Source organism: Trichomycterus rosablanca, unplaced genomic scaffold, assembly GCF_030014385.1.
Source record: "Trichomycterus rosablanca isolate fTriRos1 unplaced genomic scaffold, fTriRos1.hap1 scaffold_119, whole genome shotgun sequence".
NCBI lineage: Eukaryota > Metazoa > Chordata > Actinopteri > Siluriformes > Trichomycteridae > Trichomycterus > Trichomycterus rosablanca.
Window position 1 is genome coordinate 132,784 of NW_026946957.1, and position 14,728 is coordinate 147,511.

Consider the following 14,728-nt stretch of genomic DNA (forward strand, 5'->3'; position numbering starts at 1 on the left):
GGATTAGGGTTAGAATAATTGGGAGTTGGGTTATGGTTGAAATGGAGTTTATTGTGGTTGGGGTTGGAATAATTGGGAATTGGGTTGAAATTAGGTTTATTAAGCTTAGGGTTAGAGTAATTAGGGGTTGGGTTATGGTAAATAATTGGGGTAAGGTCATCGTTGAGATGAGTCTATTGAGGTTGGGGTTAGAGTAATTAGGGATTAGGTTATGGTTAAGATTAGGCTTATTGAGGTTGGGGTTGGAATAATTAGGAATGAGGTTATGGTTAAGATTAGGTTTATTGAGGTTGGGGTTAGAGTAATTAGGGATTAGGTTGAGTTATTTTGTTTAGGAGGTAGAGTTTAGGAGGGGGAGAAGGGGTAGTTGGGGGTTATTGGTTAGGTTTAGTGGTTAAGGTTAGGTTTAGAGGTTAGGTTAGGGTTAGGGTTAGGTTTTTAGGGTTAAGGTCAAGGGTTAGGGTTAGGTTTTAGGGGGAGGGGGGGTGGTTAGGGTTAGGTTGAGGAGGTAGAGTTTAGGAAGGGGTAGTTGGGGGTTATTGGTTAGGTTTAGTGGTTAAGGTTAGGTTTAGAGGTTAGGTTAGGGTTAGGTTTTTAGGGTTAAGAGGTTAGGGTTAGGTTTTAGGGGGAGGGGGGGTGGTTAGGGTTAGGGTTAGGGGTTAGGGTTAGGTTAAGGGGTTAGGGGTTGGGGTTAGGGTACCGAGGTCCCAAACCGGTCCCGGCTGTCGGGCAGGGTTAGGGCTAGTGACTATATCACGAAAATGTCATATTTAACATTGCCGGAGTGGCCGAGGTGGCTATGACAATTCTGACTACGGTGGTCACTAACTTTCCCATGTAAAAGAATAGGCTAGTGGTCGGACCATTGTGTTATGTACTGCCGCTGTAGATGGTGCATTTTTCCACTTTCTGGTGTGGTACACATAGGTGGGGACCATGAAATCGAGCTTCGGGTGACAGGTCGGTCTGGGGGGCGTGTCCGCATCACCGACCCGTCACCCGGACACTGACCCCGACATTTTGCGCCGACCGGTCCCGATCGCCCCAGGAGTCTGCGGTGTGGCCCCTGGGGGGCGGGGCCAGATGGCCAAACGGTCCCCGTCACACTTTAGCGATCCCTTCCCACGACGGGCCCCGGAGCGCACGGGGCGCGCCCGTGGGGCAGGGGGGGCCCCCCGCGGGGTCCCCGGGGGCCCCGGCCCGAGTCTCGGGCGGACCCCGTCCGATCGTCCCGGGACCCGGAGGGGGCGCCCGTCGTGCCGGGGCGCTCCGCCCCGAGGGGCCCCGGGGGCCCCCGGCGATCTCCGCCCGGGACGCGGTCCGATCGGCCCCGTAATCGGCGTGCGGCCAGGGCGCGGGCGTGTGAGGACGCCCGCGTCGGTCCCGTGTCTCTAGGACCTCCCCCCGGCTACTTCCGGTTCCCGCCCACTTAGGGGGCGGGGCTTCCGTCGGCCCGCCAGGGGCGTCCGGGGGGGCGCCCACACCCAGTACGGGCCCGGTACGTGCGACCCGAGTCCGGGGGGACCCCCGTGACCGTCCCCGGGGTGTGTGTGTGTGTGCGAAGGCCGAAGAACAGGCCCATAGGACCGTACGTGGAGAAATCGGTGAAAGATGCCTCCTTTTTACGAAGGGGGGGTGTTTTGGGGGTGGGGGGGTGGGGGGTTAGGGGGGGCACCCCCCTACTCGGGGGGGTTGGGGGGGGGGGAACCCCCCCCCACCACACTTTGGACTCCCCAGACAAACTGTTCCATATGTCCTAGGTCCTTGATATTTCACATGGAAACAGTGGGAAAGTGGACATGGATATCTCTTTATAGAAAGGTACAGGTGATGTGAGTATCAATGTGTGGGGTGAAACTCACAGATCATCCGTGTGGACACGGTGCCCCCCGCTGCAAGAAAGTGGAAGTGCACACATGTGTAGATGGAGGAGAAGCTGAGAAATAGGTGTTTTTTCCAGGGGGGCAGGGGGGGTCGGGGGGGTTAGGGGGGGTACCCCCCACACTTTGGACTCCCCAGACAAACTGTTCCATATGTCCTAGGTCATTGATATTTCACATGCAAACAGTGGAGAAGTGGACATGGACACCACATTATAGAAAGGTACAGATGATGTGAGTGAGTATAGACGTAAAAGCCATTGTTCCCAAAAAAATTACAAAGTCCAGATCGCTTACCATCCGGTGAACGTTCCCTCGTCGGGTCCCGGGCCCCAGGAAGGAAGGGAGGGCCCCTCTTCGATGACGCTTTGGTTATATTGTTCACTAACCACCCGGCCGAACTGCTCGACACGTCCTAGGTCACCTGTCGTCATTGATATCTTACACGCGGACAATAGAAAACTGCACATCGATGTGTCTTTATAGAAAGGTACAGAAGATGTGACTCACCACAGACGTAAAAGCCTGTATTCCCAAATCAATACGAGTCCGGGTCGCTTCCCATGCGGTGAACGTTCCCCTCGTCGGGTCCCGGGCCCCAGGAGGCGAGGGAGGGCCCGTCGTCGATGACGCTTTGGTTATATTGTTCACTAACCACCCGGACGAACTGCTCGATACGTCCTTCATCTGTCTCCTGTGGTCCGGTGAGAAAGACAGACGGACGGACGGACGGACAGACAGACAGACCCCTGACAGAAAGGGGCCAGATGCGGTCTATCCACGGGAGCCCGGACCCTCGGGCCCGGCGACAGAGCAGCCGTCTAGGACACGGCATGGAAAGGAACTTGTGATCTGGTGAACCTCCTCACAGATCATCCGTGTGGACACGGTGCCCCCCGCTGCAAGAAAGCGGAAGTGCACACATGTCTGAGATGCAGGAGAAGCTGAGAAATAGGTGTCTTCTCCAGGGGGGCAGGGGGGGGAACCCCCCCGACTCGGGGGGGTTGGGGGGGGGGAACCCCCCCCCACACTTTGGACTCCCCAGACAAACTGTTCCATATGTCCTAGGTCATTGATATGTCACATGCAAACAGTGGAAAAGTGGACACGGATATCTCTTTATAGAAAGGTACAGAAGATGTGAGCGAGTATCAACGTGTGGGGTGAACCTAGGGTGAATCTGTGGGGTGAACCTCCTCACAGATCATCCGTGTGGACACGGTGCCCCCCGCTGCAAGAAAAGCGGAGGAGAAGCTGAGGAGTCGGTGTTTTCTGGAGGAGGGGGGGGGGTCGGGGGTGGGTGGGGGGGGGGGGGGGGTTAGGGGGGGTACCCCCCTACTCGGGGGGGGTTGGGGGGGGGGAACCCCCCCCCCCACACTTTGGACTCCCCAGACAAACTGTTCCATATGTCCTTCCTTCTGAGTGAGTAGTCTGTGTGTGAGAGTTGAGATAATAAGGCTTATAGTGGGTGGGAAACGGGCCTTTTTTCGAAAGGACGTCGTATCGGCACCGAAATCGGAGGGGGCGTAGAGGGGCGCGTCACGAGCGACATATCCGAGCCCCGCGGCCGTGGGCCCTTCCCGAGGCTACTTCCGGTTCCCGCCCACTCAGGGGGCGGGGCTCCGGACAGGGCGCGCTTCAGGCCCGGGGGGGCGCCCACGCCGAGTCCCGGCCCGATACGAGAGGTCCGGCCCGAAGGCTCTCTCTGGGACACTGGGTGTAGGACTCATAGTCTGGCAGAGGCATAAGAGTATGGGCTGTGTGTCAGAGTGTGTAAGAGAAAGGCGGTTTTCCGAAAGTGCTCGTAGGCCTACCGAAATCGGACGGTACGTGCGGGGCACGGGCACGGGCGGAGCCTCCGAGTCCCGCGGCCGGGGGCCGAGGGGCCGCCGAGATACGGGCCCCAGACGCGCGGCGTCTAGGGTCGGGCCCGGCGGAAGGGGAGGTCGTAGGCCCGCCGGAATCGGAGGGGGCGTAGGGGGGCGCGTCCCGAGCGACGATCCCGAGCCCCGCGGCCGTGGCTCGAGGGGCCGCCGAGATACGGGCCCCGGACGCGCGACGCCTAGGGTCGGTCCCGGCGGAAGGGGAGGTCGCCGGCACTCGGGAATCGGAGGGGGCGTAGGGGGGCGCGTCCCGAGCGACACCCCGGAGCCCCGCGACCGTGGCTCGAGAGGCCTCCGAGACACGCCCGAAAAGAACGTACGGGGGTCCCGAGAGGGGAGCGGAGGTCGAGGGGACTCGGGAATCCGAGGGGGCGTAGGGGGGCGCGTCCCGAGCGACGCCCCCGAGCCCCGCGGCCGTGGCCCGAGAGGGCTCCGAGACACGGCCTCCCGGGCGGACGCGCGTAGGCCCGAAAAGCACGTACGGGGGTCCCGAGAGGGGAGCGGAGGGTCGAGGGGACTCGGGAATCGGAGGGTGCGTAGGGGGGCGCGTCCCGAGCGACGCTCCCGAGCCCCGCGGCCGTGGCCCGAGAGGGCTCCGAGACACGGCCTCCCGGGCGTACGCGCGTAGGCACAGGCCCGAAAACCACGTGCGGGGGTCCCGAGAGGGGAGCGGAGGTCGAGGGGACTCGGGAATCGGAGGGTGCGTAGGGGGGCGCGTCCCGAGCGACGCTCCCGAGCCCCGCGGCCGTGGCTCGAGAGGGCTCCGAGACACGGCCTCCCAGGCGTACGCGCGTAGGCACAGGCCCGAAAAGCACGTGCGGGGGTCCCGAGAGGGGAGCGGAGGTTGAGGGGACTCGGGAATCGGAGGGTGCGTAGGGGGGCGCGTCCCGAGCGACGCTCCCGAGCCCCGCGGCCGTGGCTCGAGAGGGCTCCGAGAAACGGCCTCCTAGGCGCGCGCGCGTAGGCCTAGGCCCGGAAAGCACGTACGGGGGTCCCGAGAGGGGAGCGTAGGTCGCCGGGACTCGGGAATCGGAGGGGGCGTAGGGGGGCGCGTCCCGAGCGACACCCCGGAGCCCCGCGACCGTGGCTCGAGAGGGCTCCGAGAAACGGCCTCCTAGGCGGACGCGCGTAGGCCTAGGCCCGCCGGGTCCGGACCAGAGTCACTAGGGTCAGGGGATATATCACTAAAGGTGATGACACACTAAAAGGTGTTTAACATTCGTTTTTTTCAATGTGTAGTGACTGTTTAACAGTGAGTTTGTGAGAGTGAGAGTGAGAGGGAGAGGGGGAGGGAGAGTGAGAGGGGGAGGGGAGCAGCAGCTCACAGGGCATTTTCAGCAGGCAGACAGAGTGAGGAGTTGAAAGCACTGAACTAGCATATTTAGATTGATACTTTTTCAATACTTTTCAACCCTGTGGATGAAATATTGATGAAATATCATATGTAAAGTGATGATCGACAAGTATTGCACATTGGATTGGGCCAGTGTAGCCATAACTTTGTCCAATGTGCAACACTTGTCACTCATCATCACTTCCTGTTAGATATTTCATCTATATTTCACGAGTGTCTCTCTAAAGTGCAATCTGAAGTGTGTCTACGCTTTCTATAAAGACATATCCATGTGCAGTTTTTTACTGTTTGCATGTGAAATATCAATGAGGACAAGTGACGTAGGACAGTCTGGGTGTGTGTCTCTCTCTCTCTCTGTCTCTCTCTCTCTCTCTCTCTCTCTCTCTCCCTCTCTCTCTCTCTCTGTCTCTCTCTCTCTCTCTCTGTCTCTCTCTCTCTCTCTCTCTCTCTCCCTCTCTCTCATCAACCCCCCACCTCTACGGTGCCACGGGGATCTGTACCCTACACATAAGCACGGCTCCGTCCGATCGTCAAACGGTCCGGTCGAAAGGCGCGTCCCGGCCCGGGCGTCGCCGTGCCGGAGTCCCGCGACTCTCCCGGGTCCCCCGTCCCTGTAAATCGATAAAAAACACTTCGGGTATCCGGGACGCTTCCACGAGATTTCCCCTAACCACCGAGAGGCGGTTCGACCCTAGGGTCAAACGCTTTGGTCAAAAGGCGTGTCCCGGCCCGGGCGTCGCCGTGCCAGAGTCCCGCGGCTCTCCCGGGTCCCCGGTCCCTGTAAATGGAGAAAAACCACTTTGGGTATCCGGGACGCTTCCGCGAGATTTCCCCTAACCACCGAGAGGCGGTTCGACCCTAGGGTCAAACGCTCTGGTCAAAAGGCGTGTCCCGGCCCGGGCGTCGCCGTGCCAGAGTCCCGCGGCTCTCCCGGGTCCCCGGTCCCTGTAAATGGAGAAAAACCACTTTGGGTATCCGGGACGCTTTCGCGAGATTTCCCCTAACCACCTACAGGGGTCAGTGGTAGCCTAGTGGGTAGAGCTTTGGGCTATCGACCGTAAGATTGGCGGTTCAAATCCCGGCTCTGCTACGTAGCCACTGTCGGGTCCTCGAGCGAGGCCCTTAACCCCGTCTGCTCCAGGGGCGCCCGTAAGTCGGCTGACCCTGCGCTCTGACCCCAGCTTCCGACACCAGCTGGGATATGCGAAAAGAAAGAATTTCATTGTACTGTACATCTGTCTATGTATATATATATATGACAAATAAAGGATATCTGTCTTTCTTTCTGTCTTTCTGTCTTTCTTTCTTTCTGTCTTTCTTTCTACAGGTCCATCCAAAAACGAAGCCCGGGCACTGGAGACCACGAGCCAGGTCTGGCACCGTAGTCGTGAACACTAGGGTTAGGGTCTATATCACCAAAGCGTCTCGGATACCCAAAGTGGTTTTTAGGGGCCAGGGGCCGAACCGAGGGCCCAGACGCGAAACGGAGACCTGCGAGAGGCTCCCCGTGCCGAGACGCACCATATGGCACAATTCCGTCCTTTTTGGCGCGAAACACTAAGTTAGGGTCTACATCACCAAAGCGTCTCGGATACCCGAAGTGGTTTTTAGGGGCCAGGGGCCGAACCGAGGGCCCAGACGCGAAACGGAGACCTGCGGGAGGCTCCCCGTGCCGAGACGCACCATATGGCAGGGTTCCGTCCTTTTTGGCGCAAAACACTAGGTTAGGGTCTATATCACCAAAGCGTCTCGGATACCCGAAGTGGTTTTTAGGGGCCAGGGGCCGAACCGAGGGCCCAGACGCAAAACGGAGACCTGCGGGAGGCTCCCCGTGCCGAGACGCACCGTATGGCACGGTCCCCCTGTCCTTTTGGCGCGGTCCTTTTCTGACCGTCTGAGGCCGTGTACAGGTCTGTGAGGGCCAGAAGTCTCGCTTGTCTGTCTGTCTGTCTGTCTGTCTGTCTGTGGGTGACCAAGTACTCTATTATTATTATTTAATTTTTTATTTATCTATTTATTACCAGTTTTAGATCATTTAATTCTGTCTTTGTATGATTTGTGTAAATCGTGTATTTATTTAAAGTATCCTCCTGGCCACCCAAGAAGGATGGGCCCTGCTGAGTCTGGTTCCTCTCAAGGTTTCTTCCTGTAATTTTCAGGGAGTTTCTCCTTGCCACACAGGGGTTTCTGTATCTGTCGGTCCTGGATTTTGTAAAGTTGCTTTGAGACAATGTCTGTTGTAAAAAGCGCTATATAAATAAAGTTGACTTGACTACTCCTCTTCCACCACGACTCACAAAGAAATTCTTACAGCGTGACTCCCTGGACATTGTTTTGCCCCCTCATTTGGTGAAAATTACGATGAAAATTACCAGACCTGCACAATCACTGGCCGACCGAAGACTTTTCGACACACACACACACACACACACAGACAGACCTTAAAACCTGGGGTTAGGGTCCGACGACACCCGGGCGATCCCATGACACCTCGGCCGCTCCCGAAATTCTCTTATCTCGGGAAGCTCGACCATATGGTGTGTGAGGACGGCTTGAATATCCCGATGACGACGCGGCGATCTCAACCCCTAACCGCTTCGAACAGGACCAGCGATGGCTCAGTTACCTTGGAAAAGCGATCTGATCACTACTCCTTCAAAAAGTCACTCGAGTCACTTCATGGATTACTTGACTTCAAAAGTAAGTAACTAGGGCTAGATCACAAGTCACTTCGTCGGTCACACCACGCGGAACATCTCAAAGACGTTCCTTTGCAATACCTTGTCATTGGGCTGCCAACCTGGGTGTGACTCCATGGAATCCCAGAACAAGCCAGTGTGAATGTATGGAAAACAAATGTCAAATTTCTCTCCAGAAATTATTTTTTCTTCTTTTTAACACAATCGATACACATCTAATCTAATCAAATATCAAATATCAAATTATCAGATTTAATAAATTGGGAAAAAAAACAACTGGCAAAAACATGGCCATATTGTGCACACTTTTCAATAACCGAACCATACATTACACAGTCGTCAAAGAAGAGCTCGACTTAAGACCTACCTTCGATTTCAAATCAGACACCCACTTTGGGTAGTTCATGTTAACGATGGGCCTTCTATTACGCCAACAAGATGAAATTGACAGCTAAATAACAATTCCCTACTCATTCGTCATTTTCTGTATGCCGTACACTGATCCCTGCTTCGAAAAGTAACTTGGTCACTTCATCGTGAGCAAATAGTTTATGAGAACGATAGGAAATTAGAACAGACACCTACCCTTTATCGATACTTACCATGAGATGGAGATGGGGGGTTAGAGTTACGATATACATTAGATTTCGGTGGTAACCTGTAGAAATAGAAAGATAAGTTCATAAATAATTAAAACATATAACTATCAAAGTAGTCGATGATAATAATAAGAATAAATTAAAACAAATACCTACCTTTCAAAAAAAACATTAATACCCTCTCCTCGTGAGCAAATAGTTCATAAGAACGATAGTCAATTACAACAGATACCTACCCTTTGTCAACACTTACCATGACATGGAGATGGGGGGTTAGAGTCACGATATAGTGGCTAGGGTGCCAAGTACGAGTACGGAATTCGATCACGTCGGTCCTGCTCCGTCAGGGGGTGAGGGTCCCCTTTGGGTAAGGTTTGACGTTTCGGTGATGTCAATACGCTTTGGCGATGTCAATACACTTTGGCGATCCCTCCCTACGCGGGTCCCCTGACACCCCCGGGCCGACCTGGCACCGCCCCCGTGCCCTGGGGCGCCCTATAGGGTGCGTTTTACCCTGGGGCACGTGCCGGGCTCTTTCCCTGCCTGCGCCCTCTGGGTTGAGTAAGGGTCCCTTGGGGTAAGGATGACATTTCGGTGATGTCAATACACTTTGGCGATGTCAATACACTTTTGCGATCCCTCCCTACGCGGGTCCCCTGACCCCCCCGGGCTTACCTGGCACCGCCCTTGTGCCCTGGGGCGCCCTATAGGGTGCGTTTTACCCTGGGGTCCGTGTTGGGCTGTTTCCCTGCCTGCACCCTCTGGGCTGAGTAAGGGTCCCTTGGGGTAAGGATGACATTTTGGTGATGTCAATACACTTTTGCGATCCCTCCCTATACGGGTCCCCCGACCCCCCGGGCTTACCTGGCACCGCCCTTGTGCCCTGGGGCGCCCTATAGGGTGCGTTTTACCCTGGGGTCCGTGTTGGGCTGTTTCCCTGCCTGCACCCTCTGGGCTGAGTAAGGGTCCCTTGGAATAAGGATGACATTTTGGTGATGTCAATACACTTTTGCGATCCCTCCCTATACGGGTCCCCCGACCCCCTGGGCTCGACCTGGCACCGCCCTCGTGCCCTGGGGCGCCCTATAGGGTGCGTTTTACCCTGGGGTCCGTGTTGGGCTGTTTCCCTGCCTGCACCCTCTGGGCTGAGTAAGGGTCCCTTGGGGTAAGGATGACATTTTGGTGATGTCAATACACTTTTGCGATCCCTCCCTATACGGGTCCCCCGACCCCCCGGGCTTACCTGGCACCGCCCTTGTGCCCTGGGGCGCCCTATAGGGTGCGTTTTACCCTGGGGTCCGTGCCGGGCTGTTTACCTGCCTGCGCCCTCTGGGTTGAGTAAGGGTCCCTTGGGGTAAGGATGACATTTTGGTGATGTCAATACACTTTTGCGATCCCTCCCTACCCGACGGCCGAGGTGGACGTCCCGTGTCCGCACGCCGCCCTCGTCGGTCCCGTCACGCGCTAGGGTCGGTTTTCCCCTACGCGTTCGGTCCACGGCCTCCGACCGGGAAGGCGACCGCGCCCTCACGTCGGGCTCGGCGAGACGGTGCGCTGGATGTGCTTTTCGAGGCACGTAGTGGCCCGGTTCAAGAGTTAGTTTTTTTAGGCCGTTTCGTCGTGACCGATGACCCTAGCACGGCCCCAGCGGGTCGGGGAGCGACTTTCGGGCCATTCCGAGCCGTCCGACCCAAAGTGTACCGGGGGCCCCCAGGGACAGTTTGGTGATGCTGGGGGCGGTGCCCATGACACCTCTGTGAGTTTTCGGGGAGGGAGACCCCTGGTGGACTTTACGACTTCGGGGGTTAGGGGACTTATCACCAAGTCGTACTGGGGTCGACGGGTCACACTGTCCAGTCCACCCTCAGTGCTTCGACACAGTGGCCGGAGTACGGAGCTGCAGCACTTCCATCTCGGGTTCGGGAGGGGATGGGCACCCCATCACATTTTTCAAAAATACTAGGGCCCTGGGGGGTCCACCCAAAGCAGGTCCTGTGTCTCTAGCGCCCCCAGTGACTTTTCCATAAATCTAGGAAAATTCCCTATGGGATTTCCCATTCATTTTTTGGAAACTTCAAACGCCTATAACTCGGCCCCCTTACGTCCTGCACGAAAGTCGCAAGAGGCAAAGTTGCTCGTCTCGGCCTCTAGTTTCAGAATCTGGTCTCAACGACCAAAGCGTACCGGTCACTAATTAGGGTTAGGGTTAGGGTTAGGGTTAGGGTTAGGGTTAGGGTTAGGGTTAGGGTTAGGGTTAGGGTTAGGGTTAGGGTTAGGGTTAGGTTAAGAGTTAAAACCAGAGGCGGCATTCAAATTAGTGGCATTGAAATGAGACGTATGCTAATCTTTGCTCTCCTATTGGCTGGAGGTAGCAGTATGCAAATGTCTGCTCTCCTATTGGCCGTATGCAAATGTTTGGAATCCCATTGGTTGAAACTCAAACATGTCCTTTTTGCTGGTTTGTAATGTCAATGATGTGTGTTGTATTGTACCACAGGGACTTTTATTTCCTTGGGGATCAGTAAAGCATCCATCAATCCATGTGTATGTCTAACTATTTGCCTACCTTTTATTTATTTATTTCAGCAGGACATGATCCGAGTCAGACTTGGAGCAGAAGATCCGTCCGTGGCCGAGGTGGGCAGCACACGACCCACACATCCACGAGACCACGAACCTATGACACACAACACACACACAAAAAAAACAAAACAAAACATATGATAAGCACAAAAATGCAATAATCGTTCAAGAACACGAATGGTAACCCCTGGTATCAGAATGAGATTCATGGGCCGAGTACGTGGACACACACACACACACACACACACACAGACACAGACACAGACACACACACACACACACACACACACACACACACAGGCAATTGGCAGTGTGTGTAATGTTAAAAAATAACAATAAAAAATAAAGGAACAGAACAGTAAAGTACCTGAATCGATTGAACAAGATGTGAACAGTTCGGTTGACATTCTTCTGACTTATCAGGTAGCCAAGGTTTGGTATTTTTTGGAATACGAGCTGTTGAAAAACCTGAAATCATACTAAGTGATGTGGCATGACTATTCCAAAAGATGGCAGCAGAGGATCAAAAATGAGCGGTGCCTTAGGATTCCGTCAAGCCGGGAAGTCGAGGCTTCCCAGCTTAAGAGAGAGTACGCACCGAATAGGCCCAATTTAACCCTAGTCTATTCATATGTCACTCATTAATTTGTTAATGTATACATATCATTAATTCATCAATAATTCATGATGCACTCACTATCAGTCGATGTATTAATTCATTGTTAATAAACTGGTAGTTAGGTGTTAGTATATGTTTAGTTATGTACACATGTTGTAAAGTGTTTACCGTCGTGTTCTCAGCGCGCTTGGCTCTTTAAACTTCTCTACGGTGTGTATTCTTGGTTTGCTTGTGGCAAAAAATATTACACAAACGTCCATATCCATACCCAAACATCCTCGAGGACTTCATGTTGACTGTGGCGCCCTCAGGTGTCCCTCTTGTGGTATAACCTTTTTTTCCTTATTCCTTTTTTATTTCATTAATATTACATAGGATATCGATTTATTTTGGGGGTTTCCATTTTAAATTATGTTTTAGGTCAATCAATTATATTGTATAATTTATGGTCAAGGTGGTTAAGGTAGGTCAGGGTTAGAAATATATCTATTGAGGTCGAAGTTGAATTAATTGTAGGTAGGGTGGGTTGTAGTCAGTCTAGTTTTAATCTAAATTGGGGTTAGGATGATGGGTGATTAGATTGCGGTTAAAATTCAGTTTATTTGGGGTCAGGGCTAGGATGATCAAAGATTAGGTTGTAGTAGAGCTTCAGTGTATTGAATTTAAAGTACTTGGAAATTGGGTTGAAGTTGTAATTAGGTTTATTAAGGTTAGAGTTGATATAATTATGGACTGAACTATAATTGAAATTTCATTTATTGTGATTGGGGACAGTGTAAATGAAGGTTAGGTTCTAGTTGGAAGGTTTATTAGGATTAGGGTTAGAATAATTGGGAGTTGGGTTATGGTTGAAATGGAGTTTATTGTGGTTGGGGTTGGAATAATTGGGAATTGGGTTGAAATTAGGTTTATTAAGCTTAGGGTTAGAGTAATTAGGGGTTGGGTTATGGTAAATAATTGGGGTAAGGTCATCGTTGAGATGAGTCTATTGAGGTTGGGGTTAGAGTAATTAGGGATTAGGTTATGGTTAAGATTAGGCTTATTGAGGTTGGGGTTGGAATAATTAGGAATGAGGTTATGGTTAAGATTAGGTTTATTGAGGTTGGGGTTAGAGTAATTAGGGATTAGGTGATGGTTAAGATTAGGTTTATTGAGGTTGGGGTTAGAGTAATTAGGGATTAGGTGATGGTTAAGATTAGGTTTATTGAGGTTGGGGTTAGAGTAATTAGGGATTAGGTTATGGTTAAGATTAGGCTTATTGAGGTTGGGGTTGGAATAATTAGGAATGAGGTTATGGTTAAGATTAGGTTTATTGAGGTTGGGGTTAGAGTAATTAGGGATTAGGTGATGGTTAAGATTAGGTTTATTGAGGTTGGGGTTAGAGTAATTAGGGATTAGGTGATGGTTAAGATTAAGGAAACGTGGAACATAAAGGACAAGAGAACTGTCTGCAGCTACATAAACAGGCCCTAATTCAAACTTGGATCGATTTCTCAGCTCCTAAAGCTTGCTACAGAGATGTAGCCATGATTGGTTACAAGGGTTACAAGCTGTGCAATTATGCAGAAAATGTGCCCTTTCATTTGGGTTTCTTAATTTCATGTGGGGTTAGATGCAGTTCCTAACCTAAACAGCAGGTGCCAGCTTTCAGTAAGTCTGGGGTTAGCTTGGGGTTAGATGCAGTTCCTAACCTAAACAGCAGGTGCCAGCTTTCAGTAAGTCTGGGGTTAGCTTGGGGTTAGATGCAGTTCCTAACCTAAACAGCAGGTGCCAGCTTTCAGTAAGTCTGGGGTTAGCTTGGGGTTAGATGCAGTTCCTAACCTAAACAGCAGGTGCCAGCTTTCAGTAAGTCTGGGGTTAGCTTGGGGTTAGATGCAGTTCCTAACCTAAACAGCAGGTGCCAGCTTTCAGTAAGTCTGGGGTTAGCTTGGGGTTAGGCCTTGGATTGGGGGCGTGGTTAGGGTTTTGCTCATAGGTTAAGAGTTAAAACCAGAGGCGGCATTCAAATTAGTGGCATTGAAATGAGACGTATGCTAATCTTTGCTCTCCTATTGGCTGGAGGTAGCAGTATGCAAATGTCTGCTCTCCTATTGGCCGTATGCAAATGTTTGGAATCCCATTGGTTGAAACTCAAACATGTCCTTTTTGCTGGTTTGTAATGTCAATGATGTGTGTTGTATTGTACCACAGGGACTTTTATTTCCTTGGGGATCAGTAAAGCATCCATCAATCCATGTGTATGTCTAACTATTTGCCTACCTTTTATTTATTTATTTCAGCAGGACATGATCCGAGTCAGACTTGGAGCAGAAGATCCGTCCGTGGCCGAGGTGGGCAGCACACGACCCACACATCCACGAGACCACGAACCTATGACACACAACACACACACAAAAAAAACAAAACAAAACATATGATAAGCACAAAAATGCAATAATCGTTCAAGAACACGAATGGTAACCCCTGGTATCAGAATGAGATTCATGGGCCGAGTACGTGGACACACACACACACACACACACACACAGACACAGACACAGACACACACACACACACACACACACACACACACAGGCAATTGGCAGTGTGTGTAATGTTAAAAAATAACAATAAAAAATAAAGGAACAGAACAGTAAAGTACCTGAATCGATTGAACAAGATGTGAACAGTTCGGTTGACATTCTTCTGACTTATCAGGTAGCCAAGGTTTGGTATTTTTTGGAATATGAGCTGTTGAAAAACCTGAAATCATACTAAGTGATGTGGCATGACTATTCCAAAAGATGGCAGCAGAGGATCAAAAATGAGCGGTGCCTTAGGATTCCGTCAAGCCGGGAAGTCGAGGCTTCCCAGCTTAAGAGAGAGTACGCACCGAATAGGCCCAATTTAACCCTAGTCTATTCATATGTCACTCATTAATTTGTTAATGTATACATATCATTAATTCATCAATAATTCATGATGCACTCACTATCAGTCGATGTATTAATTCATTGTTAATAAACTGGTAGTTAGGTGTTAGTATATGTTTAGTTATGTACACATGTTGTAAAGTGTTTACCGTCGTGTTCTCAGCGCGCTTGGCTCTTTAAACTTCTCTACGGTGTGTAT

General features: G+C 52.1%; 1 protein-coding gene across 1 annotated transcript; it reads right to left on the reverse strand.

The window, feature by feature from the left end:
- Window positions 1-1,101: 1,101 nt before the first annotated feature.
- LOC134304831 (collagen alpha-1(I) chain-like) lies at window positions 1,102-10,162 on the reverse strand. Its single transcript, XM_062990065.1, has 10 exons — window positions 10,117-10,162; window positions 9,821-9,978; window positions 5,988-6,062; window positions 5,821-5,895; window positions 5,654-5,728; window positions 3,695-4,709; window positions 3,471-3,593; window positions 2,675-2,779; window positions 2,178-2,304; window positions 1,102-1,408 (listed from the first exon to the last, which is right to left on the reverse strand). Exons 1-10 carry the CDS (start codon window positions 10,160-10,162, stop codon window positions 1,102-1,104), a joined length of 2,106 nt encoding a protein of 701 aa, XP_062846135.1.
- Between the last annotated feature and the right edge of the window lie 4,566 nt (window positions 10,163-14,728).

Bases quoted from the DNA above. Each gene is read 5' to 3' on its own strand.
- LOC134304831 (XM_062990065.1), bottom strand. From the start codon at position 10,162: ATGGGCACCGCCCCCAGCATCACCAAACTGTCCCTGGGGGCCCCCG. The intron at 4,710-5,653 runs GTTTGACGATCG...GCGCGCGCCTAG, and splicing joins ACGCGCCTTTCGACCGGACC to GAGGCCGTTTCTCGGAGCCC. The intron at 2,780-3,470 runs GTAGCCTCGGGA...GCTTTCTTGCAG, and splicing joins TGAGTGGGCGGGAACCGGAA to CGGGGGGCACCGTGTCCACA.